General features: G+C 38.9%; 1 protein-coding gene across 3 annotated transcripts in view; it reads left to right on the top strand.

Annotated features, from left to right (window-relative positions):
• The window catches only part of stxbp5l (syntaxin binding protein 5L), a 91,937-nt gene that overhangs the window by 32,670 nt on the left and 39,275 nt on the right, over positions 1 to 19,992 (top strand). For all 3 annotated transcript variants that reach the window (XM_062971301.1, XM_062971300.1, XM_062971302.1), the window contains 8 exons: positions 1,537 to 1,671; positions 3,110 to 3,173; positions 6,683 to 6,766; positions 10,390 to 10,513; positions 11,996 to 12,074; positions 14,321 to 14,475; positions 16,550 to 16,622; positions 17,731 to 17,878. In XM_062971301.1, the coding sequence (XP_062827371.1) occupies positions 1,537 to 1,671; positions 3,110 to 3,173; positions 6,683 to 6,766; positions 10,390 to 10,513; positions 11,996 to 12,074; positions 14,321 to 14,475; positions 16,550 to 16,622; positions 17,731 to 17,878 (862 nt within the window). The remainder of the gene's footprint in view (positions 1 to 1,536; positions 1,672 to 3,109; positions 3,174 to 6,682; positions 6,767 to 10,389; positions 10,514 to 11,995; positions 12,075 to 14,320; positions 14,476 to 16,549; positions 16,623 to 17,730; positions 17,879 to 19,992) is intronic.

Genomic DNA, 19,992 nt, shown 5'->3' with positions numbered 1-19,992 from the left:
GAATGGCAGATTTTCATTTTCATTGAAGAACTGTAAGATTACTGTAGAAAAGTACTTTTGATGTAATGCAACTATAAGGTTTAGAAGAGAAGGATACTTCTACAATTCTATATTCAAACACTTCTATATCATTCTTTCTTCCACAGCAATATACTAAGTAAACAGTTTAAGCATTTACATTTGAAAATATAAATAGCTTGAATAATATTAAACATAGCAGCACTGAAAACTACTTTAAAATTATAACAATTTAAAACTATGCACACGACTATTTGAAGTCTGATAAAAACATGTTCCCACTGATCATGGGTATGTATTGTAGTTTTATAACTTGTATTATAATATTGTGGTTTTTCTATTTTTTAAATAAAATTAGTATTTAAAAAAGAAAAGCAGTACGGGAGCTGGGATGATTCCCCAAAATTAGTTGAAATATGGGAGTTTCCAGGAAATACGGAAGAATTGGTCACTCTAGTCAAAAGTTTCTGTAATCCTAAACCATTTTCTCGCAATTTCCAGTGTTGACTGCAACATTTTATTCTTACTCTTAAGGGAATTTATTTTTCGTTCCTAGACATAATGAAACAAAAAAGTATCCTTTCTTTCTTTCTTAATTTTTTTGAGTGGCAGTGCTAAAATGCTATAGTGAGTACAGTGTGCCGAAATGCCACTTTTAGCACTACAGCATTATAATTCTAAACCCTCTCAAGAGTGGCAATAAAATGTTTCCCATGCTATCAGAAATTGCCAACAAATACTCTTGAGCAACAGAAGTGTCCTTTCAATATTATTTAAATGTCTTTGAATATTATTTAAAAATTTCCCAACACATTTGCCCATTTGGAAAGACCTATTATTAGTTTGCTGTAGGCATGAGAAAACTTCAGTCCTCCAGTGTTTTGGAATTTAACTCCCACAATTCCTAAAAGCTGGTAAGCTGGCAGGGATATATAGGAGTTGAAGTCCAAAACACCTAAGAGTGCTGAAGTTTGCCCATACAAGGTTTAATATAAGTAGAATAATTCACTTACCAAAGAGGTAAAATTTCCTCTAATAATTTTGACAACACCTCCTTGTATGTTAAAATGCTGAATAACTGTTAACTCTGTAGGGAAAGAGGTTTTCCATAATCAGGGCTGTAGCCAGAAAAAAATTTCGGGAGGGGTTTTGAAAATTTCGGGGGGGGGGGGGTTAACCCTAGCACACACCCCTCCCCGCTATAAACCTGTCAATATCTGCTTGAGATAGTGCCTGGAGGGACTCTTAATGTTTTGTGTCTCATAGACTTAGCATGTGGATTTGGTTAACCAGTTAAAATTCATGAGTAAACCAGGGTCTTTTTATAACCTGAAAAATTTCGGGGGGGGGGGGTGTGTTTGAACCCCTAAAACCGCCCCCTCGCTATGATGACCTTGATTATTCCCCACATCGACTGAAAAAGCTAAAGTTTAGCATTTGGTGTGACTGGTGCATGAGAAATTTGGAATTGTTGTCACCATATCTTATACAATTTGGTTGTATGTTTCCTCCGTGTAGGATTACCTTCTGCCATTTACCTTTCCAAAGCAAATGGCTCTACGTTGGAACAGAGCGAGGAAATACTCACATTGTAAATATTGAATCCTTCGTACTTTCTGGATATGTTATCATGTGGAACAAGGCAATAGAACTGTGAGTTTATTGTTGAACATCAATTTGATTGATTGTTAAGATTTGTCTTTTTAAAAATGAAAACCTGCTGTTTGATTAAAAATAGATTTAATTTTAATAATACTCCTCTGATCAAATTTGAGTTGCACTTTAAAATACTATTTGCGTATATCATTCTGTACTGCTCTATAGATGGGAGAACATATCAGAAGCAAAGTAATGTAGTCCCATTGGAGGCAAAGCATTATAGTGCCTTTACAATGCTTGGCTGCAGAGTTGTTATTGAATAGTTGCTGCGTAAGAGTAAAAAGCCGTGAGATTTTCTCACTCTTCTTAGAATGATGCTTTCTTCCATAGTCTCCTCAACTTGTTTCTATTTTCAGAACTTTAGTCATATGATTCCTGATCTAACAAGTGACTTTGGGGTCCTTTCAGCTCAATCCACAGCTGGGGCCTGTTTTTCCCTTCTCTTCTCCAGATGTTCTCTGGCAATGACAAAAAGTGACAATTCCCCTTTAAAACAAAGAAGGTTGGAAATTGTTTTGAAGCTCAGACATTATCATAGGTTTGCTGGAGGCATTGTTTAAGTTCTAAAACAGAATCAGGAAGATAGATTTTGGACAGCCTGTAGGAATGTGAGAGAAGCTGTGGTTTGTTTAAAACTGAAAATGGATGCTTGTCAATTTTTATTATAAAGTTACTTTGCTGGTTTTTATGGTGTGGAGAAGCAGCACACTGCTTTACACCTAACCAGAATCAGAACTACAGCAACAAATATATCAGCCTTGCAATATGTGTGTCCCTTCTCTATTTTATATTTTCTACATTTTAATGGTTTTAACGTTCTTGTGTCTCCAACTGTATTTCAATTTTCGTGGTAGATTTTTCAGTTTTGTGAGCCACCTTAGGTCATATGCCAGGAGAAAACAGGCATACAAAAATCAGGCCATTCAGACCAATATTTATTGATTTCAAAAGGTAACACTAGAATTATTGCTTATATAAGAAATAAAGACAAAGTGTCTATGATTAAATTAATTTGACTTTTTTCTACCTGTGAGACAGGTGTTAATACTTCCCAAAGAATACCAAAGGGCTGCATGAAAGAATTTCTGTTTGCAGAAGCTACGCTGATTCCCTTTAAACAAGATTTTGCTGATTGCTGTTTGCTGTATATTTAATAAAGTCTTCTTCTAATAATGTTTACATGCCTTGTGGACTGTATTTTTTTTTTTTTAGTGTTAGACTGATTATTTACAAGTTCTTTGATTTGAGTGATTGTAAACACATTTCTTACCAGGGAAATACATTCTTCTTCTTACTAAGGAAATACATTCATTTTATTATATAACATATCCATATCCATTGCTTTTGGGGTGATCTCCGGTATTATTACCTAGCTGGCTTTTTAAAAAAATCTATACTATTCAGGTTTTATACTGTTGTTTTTGATTTGCAGATCCACAAAGACTCACCCTGGACCTGTTGTACACTTAAGTGATAGTCCAAGAGATGAAGGGAAAGTGAGTAAAATGATTTTTTAAAATTCTCAGTATTCTTTTATTAGACATTTCTACTTTTGTTTCCAAGAACTAATTCACTCAGATATGACTGGAATACAAATTACTGAATAATTGTATGCAGTATATGGAATAAATAATACTTCTGCCCCTGTTTAGAAGATTTCAGCTCACTTTCTGTCCTTGTGATAATTGGACTTTGAAATATTTGGCTTGTTGTGGAAACAAATATTAGTGTTAAAGTTTCAGTGGAAACATATTTTTCCTATGACAACTCTTCCAGGAGTGAATTTCCCTTCTGAGGGGTAGATTTCCCTCACTTTCTGTTGTTATAGCACCCCTGTTCTTAATTATGAGTCATTTGTAAGACAGATGTTCGTAACTCGGGGACTGCCTGTATATTGTTCCAGCTTATCTATTCCTTTAAAAATTCTTTCAAATTGTTTCAGTAAAAGGGTATTAGTAGATTTGCATTGATTTTTTCCTTTTGCTTTTATCTTTCAAATAAACATAGAGATTTAGAGAAGCTGTGGAGCATTACACAACTTTTGCTAATGCAGGATAAATCAGGGTAACTAGTCCCCCCCCCCCTCCACCAATGTTAGGAGCCAGATGTCGACCGACATCCAGGAGTGGCTTCTGTCCTGGTTTGTGTGTTTGTGGCCCATGTTTATCAGTTCTGAGACCTCTAATAAGTTAATAGAACCAATGGATTAATAGCTTTTTCACACAAGGCTGTTATGCCGGTGTAGCAGTGAATTAATTTACCTTTTTCCTCAGGCTTAAACCAGTGCTCTTGTGCTATAGAATTGTTGGGAATCTGCATTTTCCCCATGTGTTAATTTCTCATTGTGGTTTAATGCAAAATCTGGACAGCGATGGGTTTGGATGCAAATGTTTCATTCCGCTTCATTATGAGAGTAATTACAGTGAGCTGCATGGTCTGGTTTCCCCTCCCTTAAGGATTTCCATGGAAATCTCTGCCAGGAAGACTCTATTTCTGGTATTAGGGCAAGAACGACAAGAATTGCCAAAATAATTGCTTTTTTGTTCTCATACTTTTCAATGCCAGCGACTGTTCTCTTTGCAAGGAGCAAAGAGAACAGAAGAGCACTTCCCTTCACCTGGCTTCCCCTCCTTTCCCCTGCTCTCCCACTGCAACAAGGACCTCCATGTGAGATCTAGTTACATGGGAAGAGAGGCAGGGAAGGAGGCAGGCAGCTAGAGAAAAAAAGAGGATTTGAGGAGGAGGGGAAGGAAAGAAGCTTAGCACTTCCTTGTTTCCCCAGCTACCCTACCATACTCATCCCTGCTGTGATCAGTGCCATTATGTAAGCTCTAGTTGCAGGAGGAGAGGTCGGGATGGAGGAAGCGAAGGAGGCTAGCAGAAGCTTGGCTCCCCCGCCTATTGCTCCAGCTGCCCTATTGGACTCCTCTCACTGTAACTTACCCTCTCTGTGAAATTACTCTTGACTTATCCATGAGACATATCAAAATCCATCATTTTGGCTTCAAAACCTGACCTCGACTTAGATATGAGCTTACAGGCAGTTCCCAGGTTACAAACATCCAACTTACAAACAACTCATAGTTACGAATGGGGGTGAGATAACAGGAAGTGAAAGAAATCAATCTCTGGGAAGAGAAATTCACTCCTCAAAGAGTTATCATAGGGAAAAGGTGTCTCCACTGAAGCTTTCTCACCCATCTTTCTTTTCACAACAAGTTCATTTTTTTCAAAACCTAATTATTTCAGTGACAGAAAGTGAGGTGAAAAATTCTAAACAGGGGCACAGACAGCAAAATAAACACCCTTCCCTATGCTATCCAAAGCATATATATGTATATATTAAACTGGAATTACACTTAAAAATTGTATCTGTTCTGACTAACATACAAATTCAACTTAAGAACAAAGCTAACAAAAAAAAAAGATTATTAAGAAGATTAAGAAAAACCCATAAATGTGCTTATTGGGTTTGTTTCATGAGAGAATTGGCAAAGAAGATGTAGAAATTATCCAACATAGTTTTGGCAGGGAGAATCACAATAGCAAAATCTCAGAAGGGGGGGGGGGACTACTTATTAAGGATTGGAGAAGAAAATTAGTACAGTAGAATATATCCAAATGGCCATGATCTCAAATGGCATAAGAGGAGGAAACAAAGAAGAGTTCACTATAAAATGGAGACTGGCCTTTGGGTATTTAAAAAAGAAGACAAGAAGAGTTTTTGAAATAAATTAACGGAATATTTATTAGTGTAATGATAAGGACATATTTTTGTTAAATATTAGTTTCATATGATGTGGTGCCGGAAGTCATGGGTTGTGGTTCACGGATGGGAATGGGGAGGTGATGGAACTGGGGAAATAATACTTGTATTTTGATTGTTGAATTTCAAATATTGTATGTTTCTTTTTTCATATATCACAACAAAAATTTGCACACACAAAAAGAATAAACCTATAAAACCTATCTTGTTCTTAACTTGGGACTGCCTGTATATGGTATATGGTAATATCTCAGACAATATCTAGCAATCCTAGCTTTGATTCAGATGCTTATTCACAGTGTAACACAAAAAGCTCTGTGATAGCTGGCATGCAGATCACCTGTTTCTAGATGACATTTGATTAAATGAGCTGTGACAATTTCTTGCTCATTATACAGCCAAAGATGATACAGAATACATATTTTTCAGTTTAATTGGAACCAATTTATTGGGGGTATGGTTTAATTTTTCAAAAATAGACAGAACTATTTCTCCAATAAGCAGGAACTGATCTCTGATGAAACTCAAAAGGAGGGATTTTGTATTTATAGAAGGTGTAAGCCACCTCAAGTCCCTTCGGGGAGATCGTGGTAGAATACAATAATATATTTATAATAATAATAATAATAATAATAATAATAACTTTATTCTTATATTCCACCCCATCTCCCCGAAGGGACTCGGCGCGGCTTACATGGGGACCAAGCCCAGTGGAATAAAAATTAAAATAAAACACCATAAAATACATGTACAATGCAAAGCATAAACACATAAAAACATGTAAACTATCATTAAAAACATAAACTCAACAGCAACCGATACCAGTAGGCATTCCCAGTAGATATGGTAAAAGCTAAAAGGCGGGTCAGGGGTTGTGCAATATACTCCAGGGACGGGGCTGGTGATAAAGTGCCAAGGCTAGATATTAAATAGGGCTTGAAAGACCAAGTCAAAATGTTAAACCGATTAATGAAAGGCACATTGGAAGAGCCACGTTTTCCACATCTTTCTGGAAGATGACCAGGGTGGATGCTAATCTAATTTCTCTGTGGAGGGAGTTCCAGAGCCGGGGGCCCACCACTAAGAAGACCCTCTCCCTCGTCCCTACCAACTGCACATTATTATTATTATTATTATTATTATTATTATTATTATTATTATTACAATCTGGTGTAGTAAGATAATGTTAAAAGCTCAGATATGATAACTTGGTTATGTTTGGATTTTTTCCACCCTCAGCTGTTAATGGGCTATGAAAATGGAACTGTAGTACTCTGGGACCTGAGATCTAAAAGAGCGGATTTAAGAGTATACTATGATGAAGTAAGCCATTTGTGTTTTCTCTAAAAGTATTATCCATGTATAAGTATTGGAACAATAATTATGATTGAACTAGATCAGATTTCTAATATATATATAAACCTGTTTTGTGTGTTTGTCTTAGACAGGCTGTTTGAATTTGTTACAGAATACAAACCATTCAAACATCAAGCCACAACAATCATACTAATCATCCATGATAACTGGGTTGGTAACTTTGGACTTTATCTCATGAAAGTGGTGAACTAGCACAATAGTAAGACTGTTACCTTTGGTAGCTGGACAGTCACTATTGCACTATATCATTGCCAATCTGTCACCTCCTTACAATGAAGCTCATCAATAGCTCCTGGTTGCACCACAATCCCAGGACCTACCTTGTGAGGTGAATCTGGGTGCTTCTGCTGTGGCGTCTTCCAGGCTCCAATCTCATTAATTTAAAAAAAAAATACAAATTAAAAAGGAAGGAAAGTAGAACATTGAGAGGGTAGAGTTACACTGACCATCTGAAAGTGTGTCTTCCCACAGCTGCAGCATTGTAATTGTGCTATGCTAGTGGCTGTATGAAGGCACCCATCACCATGATGGTAAGTTAAGGGATAGCAGCAAGTGTTCAGTACTGGAATAGGGGTAGGTAACTTCTAAGGGTCCAGGGGCCATTTTTGATCTCCACTCTCAATCTCCCCGATGTTTCTTTGCTCATAAAAATTGAAAATTGTACCTATATAAGCTTTTAGTGGACACTGTCTCCTGTCTTATTTTAGATCAGAAAAAGCTTTAGAAAAAATAAGTGGAGATGCCCATTTTTTTTAAAGGAAAGGGGCTTTTAAAAATAAGACTGACTACAGCAATTGTGTTTAATAATGTATTGCACTTCTGGTAAATAGAAGTGAAAAAGAAATGCTTTGCTTGTGCACCTGAGAAATATCACACCTGATGAGTGTGAAGACAACTCTCTGAAATGGCAAAGCTAGATTGCTGGGCCAGAGTTGGAAGAATTGTAAAGGGTGTGCATAGTGGCCATAGATGACAGCAATTTCATACAGATGAATTTCTAGAATCTCATGCTTGAGAGAGTGGGCTGGCAGAGGAGGCATCTTATATAGATTTCAACCTCTGTATTTGCAGGTTTGACTTTTGCAAATTTAATTATTCATGGATTTGATTAATATGTTCTCTCAAATAATCTCTAGGGCCTCCAGAACAACTCTATGGTTGACTTTCTATAGGAAAAACATTTACATGAATTAAAACGACAACACTTTCCTCACTTGGAGTAATGTAGACATGGGGAGTGGGGGGAGCTTTAAAAAAATAGGAAGAAAACTGTATGATTCACCTCTGCTTTTTAAAAGCATCTCTTGCACCTATATTTCAGAAGACAATAAAAAGTGGTGGAATTGCTTTCCCTGGAAATAATCTTTTAGCAAAAAGGTTAGGTGCAGAGAGCAAAGGGAGATGTGGCCCATGGTGTATCAATGCATTTCTCGCCCCTGGATCAAAAGTTAGATATTTTCAGGGTTGGTGTACTTTACATAAATATTATATTGTTATAATGAAATTATTTTCAATGAAAACCACTTCAGAAAATTAGTTTGAAAAATGAGTTGTTAAAAATGAAATTGCATATTACAAAAGCAAACAACTCTTGCTCTAGAACAGTGGTTCCCAAACTTATTTGGCCTGCTGCCCCCTTTCAGAAAAAATATTGCTCAGAGCCCCCTGGAAAGGGGGGCGTGGCTTAGAGGGGTGGGTGTGGCTCCTGCTCAATGGCGGGGCTAAGCCTCTCCCCTAGTCCAAGATGCAGGGCTGTGAGGGGAGGTGGGCGGGGCCACAAATGGGCGGCCAGGACTGGGATGGGCAGAGTTACGAGCTCTGAGATAGGACTGAGCTTCTATTCCTGTCCTTCGGTGCCTGCCAGGACACAGGGGGCAGGGCTAGAGGAGGGGGCAGGGCCTCTTCCCAAGTGCCTGACAGGGCTGAACTTCTATAGCCTGCCCCCACGTCCTAATAAGCGTCTCAGGGGAAGTATACAGAGGCTCTTGGGAAGATGCCCCACCCCTGCTCCTAGCCTCATCCTTTAGTCCTAAAAGGCCTCTCAGGAGAGGTATAGAGGCTCACTCCTGTCTAGGGCTCTTGGAAGTAGGCCCCGCTCCCTTCCCTAGCTCTGCCCTCTGTGTCCCAAGAAGGGCCTCACCTAGCAATGGATTCCACCTAAACACTAGGAAGAACATCTTGAGGTGAGAGTTGGTCAGTAGACTATGCTGCCTGGGAGCCTGCCTCCTTCTCTAGTAGAGGCTAGATGGCCATCTGTCGGGGGTGCTTTAATGATAGACTGAGATTATATTAAGCCGTCACATAGCTGCAGAGAAGCTAAAAAAAATCAACAGGTTACTGCTGTTATTATTTATATCTCAGTTTTAAGCCTGTTACATAGGGACTACCAAACACAGCACCCAAACACGAATCAAGGAACATGAAATGCTCTGCAGACTATCTCAACCAGAGAAGTTAGCCATAGCAGAGCACTTGATGAACCAACCTGGACACAGTATATTTGAGAACACAGAAATGCTGGACCTCTCCAACAACTATCATGTCAGACTACACAGAGAAGCCACTGAAATCCACAAACATGTGGACAATTTCAACAGAAAGGAGAAAACCATGAAAATGAACAAAATCTGGCATAATTGCCCACCTGGCGCGTGGGATAGGCTGCCTTTGGCAGGGATGGGCTGGGAGGAGCCCTCCCGCATCTGCGAGCAAACTCTGGCTTGGAAGGAGAGGAGAGGAGGGGGGCCCGGAGGAGGAGGAGGAAGAGGAGGAGGAGGAAGCCCGAGCTCGGGCTCTTGGGAAGAAGCCATGCCCCTCCACTGGCCCCGCCCCCATGTCCTAACAGGTGCATTCACCGCCCCCCTGGATCGCTGCAGCGCCCACCAGGGTGCGGTAGTGCCTATTTTGGGGATCACTTCTCTAGAATAAGCAGTTACTTACTTACTTAGGCGATCCCTCGTAGTTCGAGGATGATGGTCCTCCATTTCTTGGAAGACGCCTGTGCGTGATTTTTTTTTAACGTGTGGAGGTTGGTGCACGGCCGAACAACACACAGTCTTCATAGATTGAGGTCCCAGCAGTGGTGTGATTAACACAACGAGAGTGGCTTCTCAGTCTGTTGCAGCCTTCTTCCGCCTTCACAGCCATTGTAACCACCCCCCCTCGAATAAGCAGTTATTGTGATAGGTGGTCAGTATAAACAGTTTTCACATTGTCAGCCACCTGTCATGTACTTTGTTGAAGAGGAATCATACTACCAGGAAGTGCAATTCATTTTTCGAAACAAGGTACAAGAAGTGAGTTTTGTTGTTAATGCAGTAGCAGATTTGGGCTTTAAAGATGGGCTTCTGGGAGTACTAGGTCGTACAATATAGGCCCCTAGAAGTCTCCACCTCTGCTTTAGAGGTTGATTATGAAAAGTTTAAATGATAGAAATAAAGATTCTTAGCTTTGCTAAATCTCAGAAGGGGAGTGTGTGTGAAAGAGAGAAAATTGTTTAATTAATTCATTAAATGTTCACCAAGTGTCATTATATAAAGTTTCTTCCTTTATGACTACAATTTTTTTAGGCTATTCATTCTATTGGATGGCATAATGAAGGGAAGCAGTTCATTTGCAGCCATTCTGATGGAAGTCTGACTTTTTGGAATCTAAAAAGTCCCAGTAGACCCTTCCAGATAATCGTTCCACATGGTAAGATGCATAAGGTGGTTCTGATACCCTTTACAGCCAGTGAAAGTATAGACCAGCTGCAGCGTTTGACCCTTAATTGTGGCTTCAATTTCCTCATCCTAAGGAGAGGGACTTAATTGTTTGATTGGGCTTTGTTGAGAAGGGAGGTATCTGAGTTAACTGTTCTCTACTCAGTTGAATCATACCGCGTAGGAGAATATGGCATATAATGATATATATTCATTAGAAAGCAACCAGCCAGGACATAACCTATGAAAATTTAGATGGGCCTGCACTGTGCAGGTGTAGACCCCAGAGTGTGCCCTGAAGTAAATGTGGGCATGCCAGCCTGACTTGAAGGTTGGGTTGCTGACCTGAAGGCTGCCAGGTTCGAATCCAACCTGGGGAGAGCGCGGATGAGCTCCCTCTATCAGCTCCGGTTCCATGCAGGGACATGGGAGAAGCCTCCCACAAGGATGGTAAAACATCAAAACATCCGGACGTCCCTTGGGCAATGTCCTTGCAGACGGCCAATCCTCTCACACCAGAAGTGACTTGGTTCAAGTTGCTCCTGACACAAAAAAAAAAAAAGTAAAGAGGTCCGCAATGGATCATAGCAAGACATCCAAATTCAGTGCCCACCAAGAGTGAGCCCTTTCATATAACACAATCAATGTGTTATCTAGAAAGGATCACTGCCCCCCCCCCCCCCAAAAAAAAGAAGAATGCCAACCTTAGCAGCAAACCTTGGGCAGAACTCCTCTAACTATATAATAATTCTGAGCTGTGAGAGAAAGCTGCCTAGTGTTTGACTAAAGAAGGCCATCTTTCAGCAGGTCTCTAAGGCTTTTTGGGCCAGATGGGATGTGCAGGGATTTAGGAATCCTTGTTAAATAAGTAGATGGTTGCACGTGAATGGCCATTATTTTATAGCAAAGGCTGCTCTCCCTACATTTACTGCAACACTCTGGACTCTGGTGATGTCCAGGTACTGGAATCTGCATTAGCTAAGGAGACATAGCTGCACAGAATGATTTGGTAACTTGAAGAAAACTGTTCAGAAACACACAATATTTATGCACTGAACTCCAGTGGGAAAATTACAGGGTGCCTCTCAAGGCTTACTTCTTTAAGCACACAACTTACTGCCATGGTTGTCCGTAAAAGTGATTTTTGCAGTAACTGCATTTGTGAGAGAGATGGCTGACGTTATCTCTAGCACCAAGGTGAATGCAAAGACAAAGTGGTCAGTTTTTCCCTGCCTTTCCCAAATTTTACAGGACGATTATAAGATTGTCATACCAAATGGTTCAAATCTAGAGATTATCTGTAATGCGAAAGATAACTGCTATTACATGAAATAGCTTAAAGTGTTATTTCTCTATGGTCCTCAGGGAAAATGACAGAACTAAGAGTCGATGATTACATTATTGGCAAATGCATCCCCTTTAAGGGAGAATAAGCTTGTTTTCAATATAAATGCTTAGGACTATCTTTTCACAGGTAAGATTCAACAGGATGGGAAAAAAATTGAATCTTGTAAACCAATTCTTAAAGTAGAATACAAGACCTGTAAAAACAGGTAGGTGGTTTTATTTATCATATGAAAGTGATTAAAATAATTTGCACTGGCGACTTCTTGTAAAATTAGTGTAGTTCTGCCTTTTATCGTTATGTTAACCTCTTTATTTCACTGTTTTAAAAGTTTATGATACTTTTCATGAACAATGGGAAATAATAATTTTTGTGCAGAGTCAGTAAGAAGAAGGTATAACAGGAAAAAACTCCTTTTGAAAAGAGGAGCCCACACACAGTAGGAGTGAAAATGGCTGGGCTGATGTGGCATGATTCTTTGGCTAGGGACTTGGAGCTCTTTTGTCCCTAAGTACAAAAACCTCAACAGTTTTACTGGTTGCTGTCTGTTTTCGGGTACAATTTAAAGTGCTGTATTGACCTATGAAAACCCTATATGGCTCATGTGTATGTTATTTGTAGAAATGTATTTTCCCTGAGTCTGCCTGTACTAGGAATAGCCCTGCTCTCTGTCCCACCACTGAAGGAAGGGGCCTTCTCAGGTGATGCAGGAGGGGGCCTTCTCAGTGGCTGCTACCAAACTCTGGAACTTCCTTCCTAGAGAAGTTAGATTGACACTCCCCCTATATTCTTGTTATTAATTGGGGGCTAATACAGGGAGCCCCTATTAAAAATGTTTGTTGCCACTTTGCTCTGCACTAAGCAGCCAAAAGGGCTGGGAATAAATGGCATTTCCAGCATTGACCAGCAAATAAGTTGACTCAGTTTTGGAGGGTTTATTTTTTTGTCATTTTTTAAAACTTCCCATCCTTGGAAGGAAAAGATCATTACAAGTCAATTTATCTTTTATTCTGTGGGGAGAAGAAATTGCTTGGGTAGTATCACCTTCATCCCAAATAAAAATTGCATATTGGGTTGGGGTTCAAGAATGGAGTTACAAGAACAAAGGTCTGGAACCCCATGGAAGTCCAGCTTAGGGAGCTATGTATGTTTAGCTTGGAGAAAAGAAGGCTGAGAGGGGATATGATAGGCATGTTTAAATATTTGAAAGGAAAGGAAGTCACATTGCGGAGGGGGCAAACTTGTTTTCTACTGCTCTGGAGACTAGCACACAATGGAGCAATGGGAGACTGAAAGAAAAGAATTCCACCTAAACATTAGGAAGAACATCCTGATGGTGAGAACTGTTCGGCAGTAGATAAATTATAAATAAAGATAATTGAGATTATTCTCCATCATCTGTTTTTAGAAGTAGATCGACAATAATACATAAGCTCAGAATCTAATTGATATGTAGCAGGTGATTTTGTAAAGTCCAAAATCTAGAATAGTGGTTCACAACCTGGGGTCCCCAGATGTTCTGACCTTCAGCTCCCAGAAATCTTAACAGCTGGTAAACTGGCTGGGATTTCTGGGAGTGGTAGGCCAAAACACCTAGGGACCCATAGTTTGAGAACCACTGATCTAGAACATATTTATAAGACAATACGGAGAGAGGTTAAGGGTATATTCCATTACTTGAGCTATTCTGGTTGAAGGGCTAATAACAACTATAGGTTTGTGGCAGACTTTAAGATATGCCTCCGTATAATACTGGCAGGCTCATATAGGCCTCATATGTTCAAAGCAGAAGGTCTCAGTATTTCTGCACAAAAGAATCTTCATACTGCAATGCTGGGTAATAGTCTTACTTGGCTAAGCGACAGAGGTGTTAATAACAGGAGATAGTACTGAACTGGATGAGCAAGTAATCTGATTCATGCAACTTCTTTAATTCCTATTTAAATAGGAATTCAAACTTTACAATTCAAGAATACAGGCAGTCCAAACATCCAAGTTACAAATAAATCATAGTTAAGAATGGGGGTGAGACAACAGGGTGAGAGAAATCCACTCCTGAAAGAGTTATCATGGGGAAAAGGGGTCTCAACTGAAACTTTATCACCAATCCTTGTTTCTACAACAAGCCAATTTTTTCAAAATTCAATAATCACAGGGACAGAAAGTGAGGTGAAATCTGAACAGGAGCAGAGACAGCAAAACAAACAAAACAGTGGTGTTAACCCTTCCCAGTGTTATTCAAAGCTTTAAAAGTTGGCTGCAGTTACACTTAAAAATGTACCTGTTGAATACAAATTCAGCCTAAGAACAAACTTACATAACCTATCTTGTTCATAACTTGGGAACTGCCTATATATAAATTTTAATGCACATCTTTAAAAATTAATTGTTTTTATTTTTGGAGTGAAAGTAAATACAAAAATATTCATTTTTGTTATTATTTTTCCAATGCAGTGAACCTTTTATAATTTTTTCTGGTGGACTTTCTTATGACAAACCTTGGCGGAGGCCAAGTCTAACGATCATGCATGGAAAAGCAATCACAGTACTTGAAATGGATCACCCTATTGTTGACTTTTTAACACTCTGTGAAACTCCATACCCAAATGGTGAGTGTGTGTTACATTCTGAGTTACTGGTGTGACACCAAATGCTCATTTCTACGCCTGATGTAACATGCAGACTAAAAGTGTGTGCTAAACCTAGTCTCCAGAGATTTTTCAATCTTCATGGGATTTCTGTGAAATCACCTGTGTAGGAGAATGTGCCCAGTACATTGAATGTGTCGAAACAGAGGTCTTGAGTTAATCGTGGCCACTTGGCACTGCGCACCCACTGTCCTGCCATGCCTCCACGTGTCATGCTTTGACATTCTGGGTACCTTACTGCTGATCCCAAAGTGGCCCTTCTTCAGCACCACTTCCCCCATCTTCTGTCCTTAAGAGGTTTTCACTACCACCCTTCTTGGCCCCGAAAGGGAGAGCCTGTGGTTCAAAGAGGGGCCACTGCTTCTGCTTGCCTTTGATCCCTTGGCACTCAGCTACACTTCTATATGAAACAGAGTTATTGTTGTTAATAATAATAATAATAATAATAATAATAATCCTATTTCAGATATATCCGTAGCAGAATGGTTGTGCTCAAAAATTACTTCTGTATATGTAGCAATGGAAACACCAGAACTAGTTTCATGTGGGTGTATTTACCATACATTTCTAGACAGAACTGTGAACATTTTTGAAAGTTCATTTTTATATTTCTCAAGGCCCATATATGCAGGCTGAACGAGCCAACATATTGTTGACTAAATCAGGCCTATGCACATTTTTGTATATGTGCATTTTAGATGATGGTGTTCTGCACCTCTCTTGTCACCAAAATTCATCATAAGACTCAGAAATACAGAGATTTCCAAGGGAAAATAAGTTTCATCTTGCTGCCAAAGTTGAAAAGTGTGAAGGAAATATGAACCCAATGAATTTCTTTTTCATCCCTGGTTCCAGAACAGATTGTACATTCTCACACTAATTAAAGGTTGAAGCTATATTTATAAGCGAACCTTGTGGAACATGGAACTAAACGTAGTACCGAAATAACAGGATTTCCAGACAATTTCATCAGTGTTCCAAACAGGCTTAACAATTTGAACTACGTCATATTTTCAACACCAAGATAGGAATAAACATAAATGCCTTTTTCATCTCATGCAGCATTCTTTAACCTTATTGCTGATAAAGCATATCCATGTCAATAAAAATGTATTTAAATATGATGTTTTCCAGTTTAGAAGATTATGGGCTTGCTACTCAGGCTTCTGTTAGAAGTCTTTCTTTTTGAGAATATTCAAAACTACGGCTATCTAATAGGTTTGGAAAAATATTCATAGAGAAAAAACATTCAAGAAAGGGACTTCTCAAGGTGAATTCTCTTCAGGCTCTTTTCTCATTTTTCTCACATTCCTCAGATAGTCTCAAGGACACTCCCATGCACACACAACACACTAATATTTTTCCAGCCTCCCCCCAACAGGGCCAGTGGCCAGCAGAAAACAGTAATGGTTTCTGAAAAGAAAAGATTGTTCAAATACTAGGCACATGTCAGTATCTGCATCATTGTGATCAACCTATCAGTGCATAGGCAATAAAACTAAATTATATAGCATAGATCTGTTATTTTATATTAATTGTTCCCACTGAAGTGAATGAATAATTTCATGAGTGTTCACCCTTTGTAAGACCATCTTTTTCCTGTCTTCTTCATTATTTAGTGGCTTGGGGCCAGGGTGGTGTGTTTGGGGGGTGTCGAGAAAGGATTATGGAGGCTATTTCACACTTCTTTTTTTTACTTGTATTTTCCCTTGTACCATTGGGAAGATGGGGGAAAGCTGAACAAGGAAGGTTGAGGCCATTGGCGATCCTTTCTCAGCTTTCATCTGCTTACTTCTCACATGACATAAGAGGGCATTTGAGCTTCATTGAGATTATAGCCTTTTGTGATCTTTGCTGAACTCATGTGTTGACATAAGGGTGGAAGCCAAGCAAGGATTAGGAAGGCTTTAGCCTTGCACAGGCTTGGCTCCCCACTCCTGGTGTGGCGGAGATGCACAGGGCAGCCAAGAGAGGATAATTCTCTTTATTTCATGTCCTGGTTCAGTAATATTGGTGCTTGATTCTTGATTCTTAGAGATTCAAGAACCCTATGCTGTAGTTATACTGTTGGAAAAAGATCTCATTGTCGTTGACCTGACTCAAAGCCAGTAAGTATAAATTCCATATAATGCTACCACTTAATCATTTAAAGAAAAGCCCATATTTTTTCACCCTTTTATCTCAAATTAGGGAATATAGAATATAATTACAAAATCATATCCAAAATGTATTAAAATAAGTATGATTTATGGCCATCAGTGCAGAATGAAATCCATATTTAATATAATGGCATAGCTTCAGTTGTTTGTGACTAGCACACTTTTTCCATGTCTTTTAAAAAAATTCTTGCTGACTAAACTGGATTGGGGTAGGAAATAAATGTACAGTAATTTTGGGATAAAAATTAAGTTCTACCCACCACTGATTATTTTTATTACTCTCAATCAAGATTTCAGGGAATTACAGATGTATGACAGATTATTTTGTTTCAGCATTTTTATACCCTGCTGTTTGGTCCAAACTTAAGATTGTTTGCAAGAGGAATTCCAGCAAAATGCCAATAAAATCTTCAAATGTTACAACTCCATTAAAATAATAGTAATAAAGGGGCCAGATACCTAGGTCCTACTGAAGTAGTAAGTCTCTGTGTGGACTATTTCACTTTAGATTCCAGGGAAATCTGACATGATTGAATGCTTCTGCAAACAGCAATAACAACAACAAAAAATCCCCTGCCTGCAAGCAACCAGCATGTTAAAACAACCAGGTAGACGCCTTTTCCCTGAAGTTAATGTGAAGGGATTTCTTGTAGAAATGCTGGGAGCATTTAAACAGTCTAGTTTTTTGAGTGTAAACAGGTTTACTTCATCAATGAGAATCAGCTAGAGTTAAGAAAATTAGCAAAGGACTGACAGTATCTACCAACAATTATTTATAGAGCAACATAAAAAACTATGGCTATTACAGTAGCTTAGATGCCATTTACATTTTTCATATGGATTCATAATTTACACATTAGAATATAATCTATTGTATGTCATGAGATTTTTTTTTTATAAATGAAGTTGCATGCCTGAAATTTTAAAAATATGCTCTCAGGAATATAAATTATACTCATTACTTGTGATTTGTTATATTTTGACTTTATTGATTGCATAAATTTCTATATATGTATCATATGCTAATACAATCCCATAAAATATCTTTTTCAATTAGTTATCCAATTTTTGAAAATCCTTATCCCATGGACATTCATGAATCACCAGTTACCTGCACACAATATTTTGCTGACTGTCCACCAGATTTGATTCCTGTGCTATATTCTGTAGGCGCTAAACATAAGAAGCAAGGATACAGCAGTAAGGTAAAAAAAAAGATTTATTGAATCAAGAGTAGTTAATATTATTTGCTGTTTGTTTATTGTAATGTTATTCTTTTGTGCTAAATCCAATTGCTAATCCCAACCAGCCACTAAATCAGAGATGACTTGGTAAGGGAATGCCTATAGCGTTCCTTTTGATTTAGTGTGTTTATTTTAGTTGTACTTGGATTTCAAGGTATTTGATTTTTTAGTAAAACAACCTGCTGCATATACATAGAATTGTTTTAGACAACCAGAGCCATCCTTAGGTAATTTTTAAGAGTAGGCAATCAGAATTTTGGCACGCCCTCCCCCAATTTTGGCACCCCCCAAACCAGGGTGGGGGCTGAGCAGCAGGGAGGGGAGGGGTCTGCAAAGCACTGAGGAACGAGAAAGAAGCTGTTCCTCGGTGCTTTGCAGACCAGAGAAACGGGCACCGCTTCTCTGGTCTGCAAAGCTCCAAGAAACGCCTTCCTTGTGAGAAGGAAGCCGTTCCTCGGTGCTTTGCAGACCAGAGAAGCGAGTACCGCTTTCCTTGCCACAGGCAAATGTCTAGTTTGCCTGGTGGGTGAACCGCCCCTGTAGACAACATATTATCTGAAATATCTGAATTGAAGTATTCATAGGTCAGTGCCAGAAACAGGTGATGATGATGAGCACAGAGGAAATCAAGCCATAACCATCTGCTTGAGGTGGAGGAGCAGCCATTTTTAATAGAGGCTTACTGTATAAGTACCATGAGACTGGTGGTCATTTTAACTGTGTAGGCTGTGCCATTCTGGCTAAAATGGGTGAGGAAGGAGTTATGGCTGATTTTCTTTCTCACGGATAATATTTACCTTGGATGGCCATAGGCACATTAGTACCAACATCATCAGGAGTTGCCATAACAACACCTACCACTCTCACATATACACTCTTGCTTGTGTCTCTCTAAGTTTTAAATGTATCGCTATGTTTTATCCATGACTTACTAATGGATTATAGCAAAATTAATAATTTTAACCCCAAAGCCTGCCCTTGACTTAAACATGAGTTTGGCTTATGCATGAGTATATACTTTTATGTTATTATTGTCTAGTATTATGTTTATTTCTTTGAGCTTGTAAATTATTTGATATGTCGTAAACAAGCCTTTGGGGATTAATATGGCCCATAGTATGACAGAAGAATGGCGAATCAATTGGTTTAATATTTACAAAGCTCACTTGGTTCTTGGCTTTTGATATATTTGATATGTTTTAATTGTTTGAAAGACTATTTTAATTGATATGTATTTTTTACAGTTTTATAATATTGTGTTTTACTTATATTGTTATTGTATGAATCTGGCATTGAATTATTGCCATAGTTTTTAAGATGCCCTGAGTCCCCCTTCAGGGGTGAGAAGGGTGGGATATAAGAAAGGTCAGTAAATAAATAAATAGTAGTCCATTCACTTTGTTCCAGTGGCCCTGTGCAGAAAAAGCCTTAAGGCATAATGAGCTCCAAGTGTTCTAAACCAGTGTCCATTATACTATCTGATATGGTGGGGTTTTCCTCAGTGAACAGCACCATATTTGTGTCTTTCCTGGAAACTTGCCATAGATTGGCAGCCAATTACTTGCAGGCCAGCAACATGCTCACTACTTTGATTAGCATGGTTCTAAACATAGTGATTTTTTGTTAGGCAGTTAGGATTTGAATAGTGTCTTCTTCTCTGGAGCAGCCTAGTGTGGCACCAAAGAGGAATGGGGAAGTGTGAGATTGGCTGTATTATGCCTTATAGCAGGCCTACGCAATCTGTGACCCTTGGTGTTTTGAACTTCAACTCTGCAGAACACAGTTTGGGAACCACTGCACTGGACATTTTGATATCCCCTTCCCCACGTTTCTGGCAGACTTTGCAACTGCAGAGAATTATCAGAATTGGCCTGTAGACCTATACACGTTACCCCATTCCCTCTGTAATTCCCCAGGTGCTCCACTCTCCTGCTCTGTATTCAGCCCATGACACTAGTAGAATCTCACTAGCTGCTCTGATTCTTGAGATTGCTGTTTTTCCACCCACCATTTCCCGGCACTGGCAGAGAAAAGGAGCTTTGGATTAGGAGGATTAACAAAAATCTTCAGATTTG

This window comes from Anolis carolinensis, chromosome 2, assembly GCF_035594765.1.
Source record: "Anolis carolinensis isolate JA03-04 chromosome 2, rAnoCar3.1.pri, whole genome shotgun sequence".
NCBI lineage: Eukaryota > Metazoa > Chordata > Lepidosauria > Squamata > Dactyloidae > Anolis > Anolis carolinensis.
This window is presented reverse-complemented; position numbering and strand designations above follow the sequence as displayed.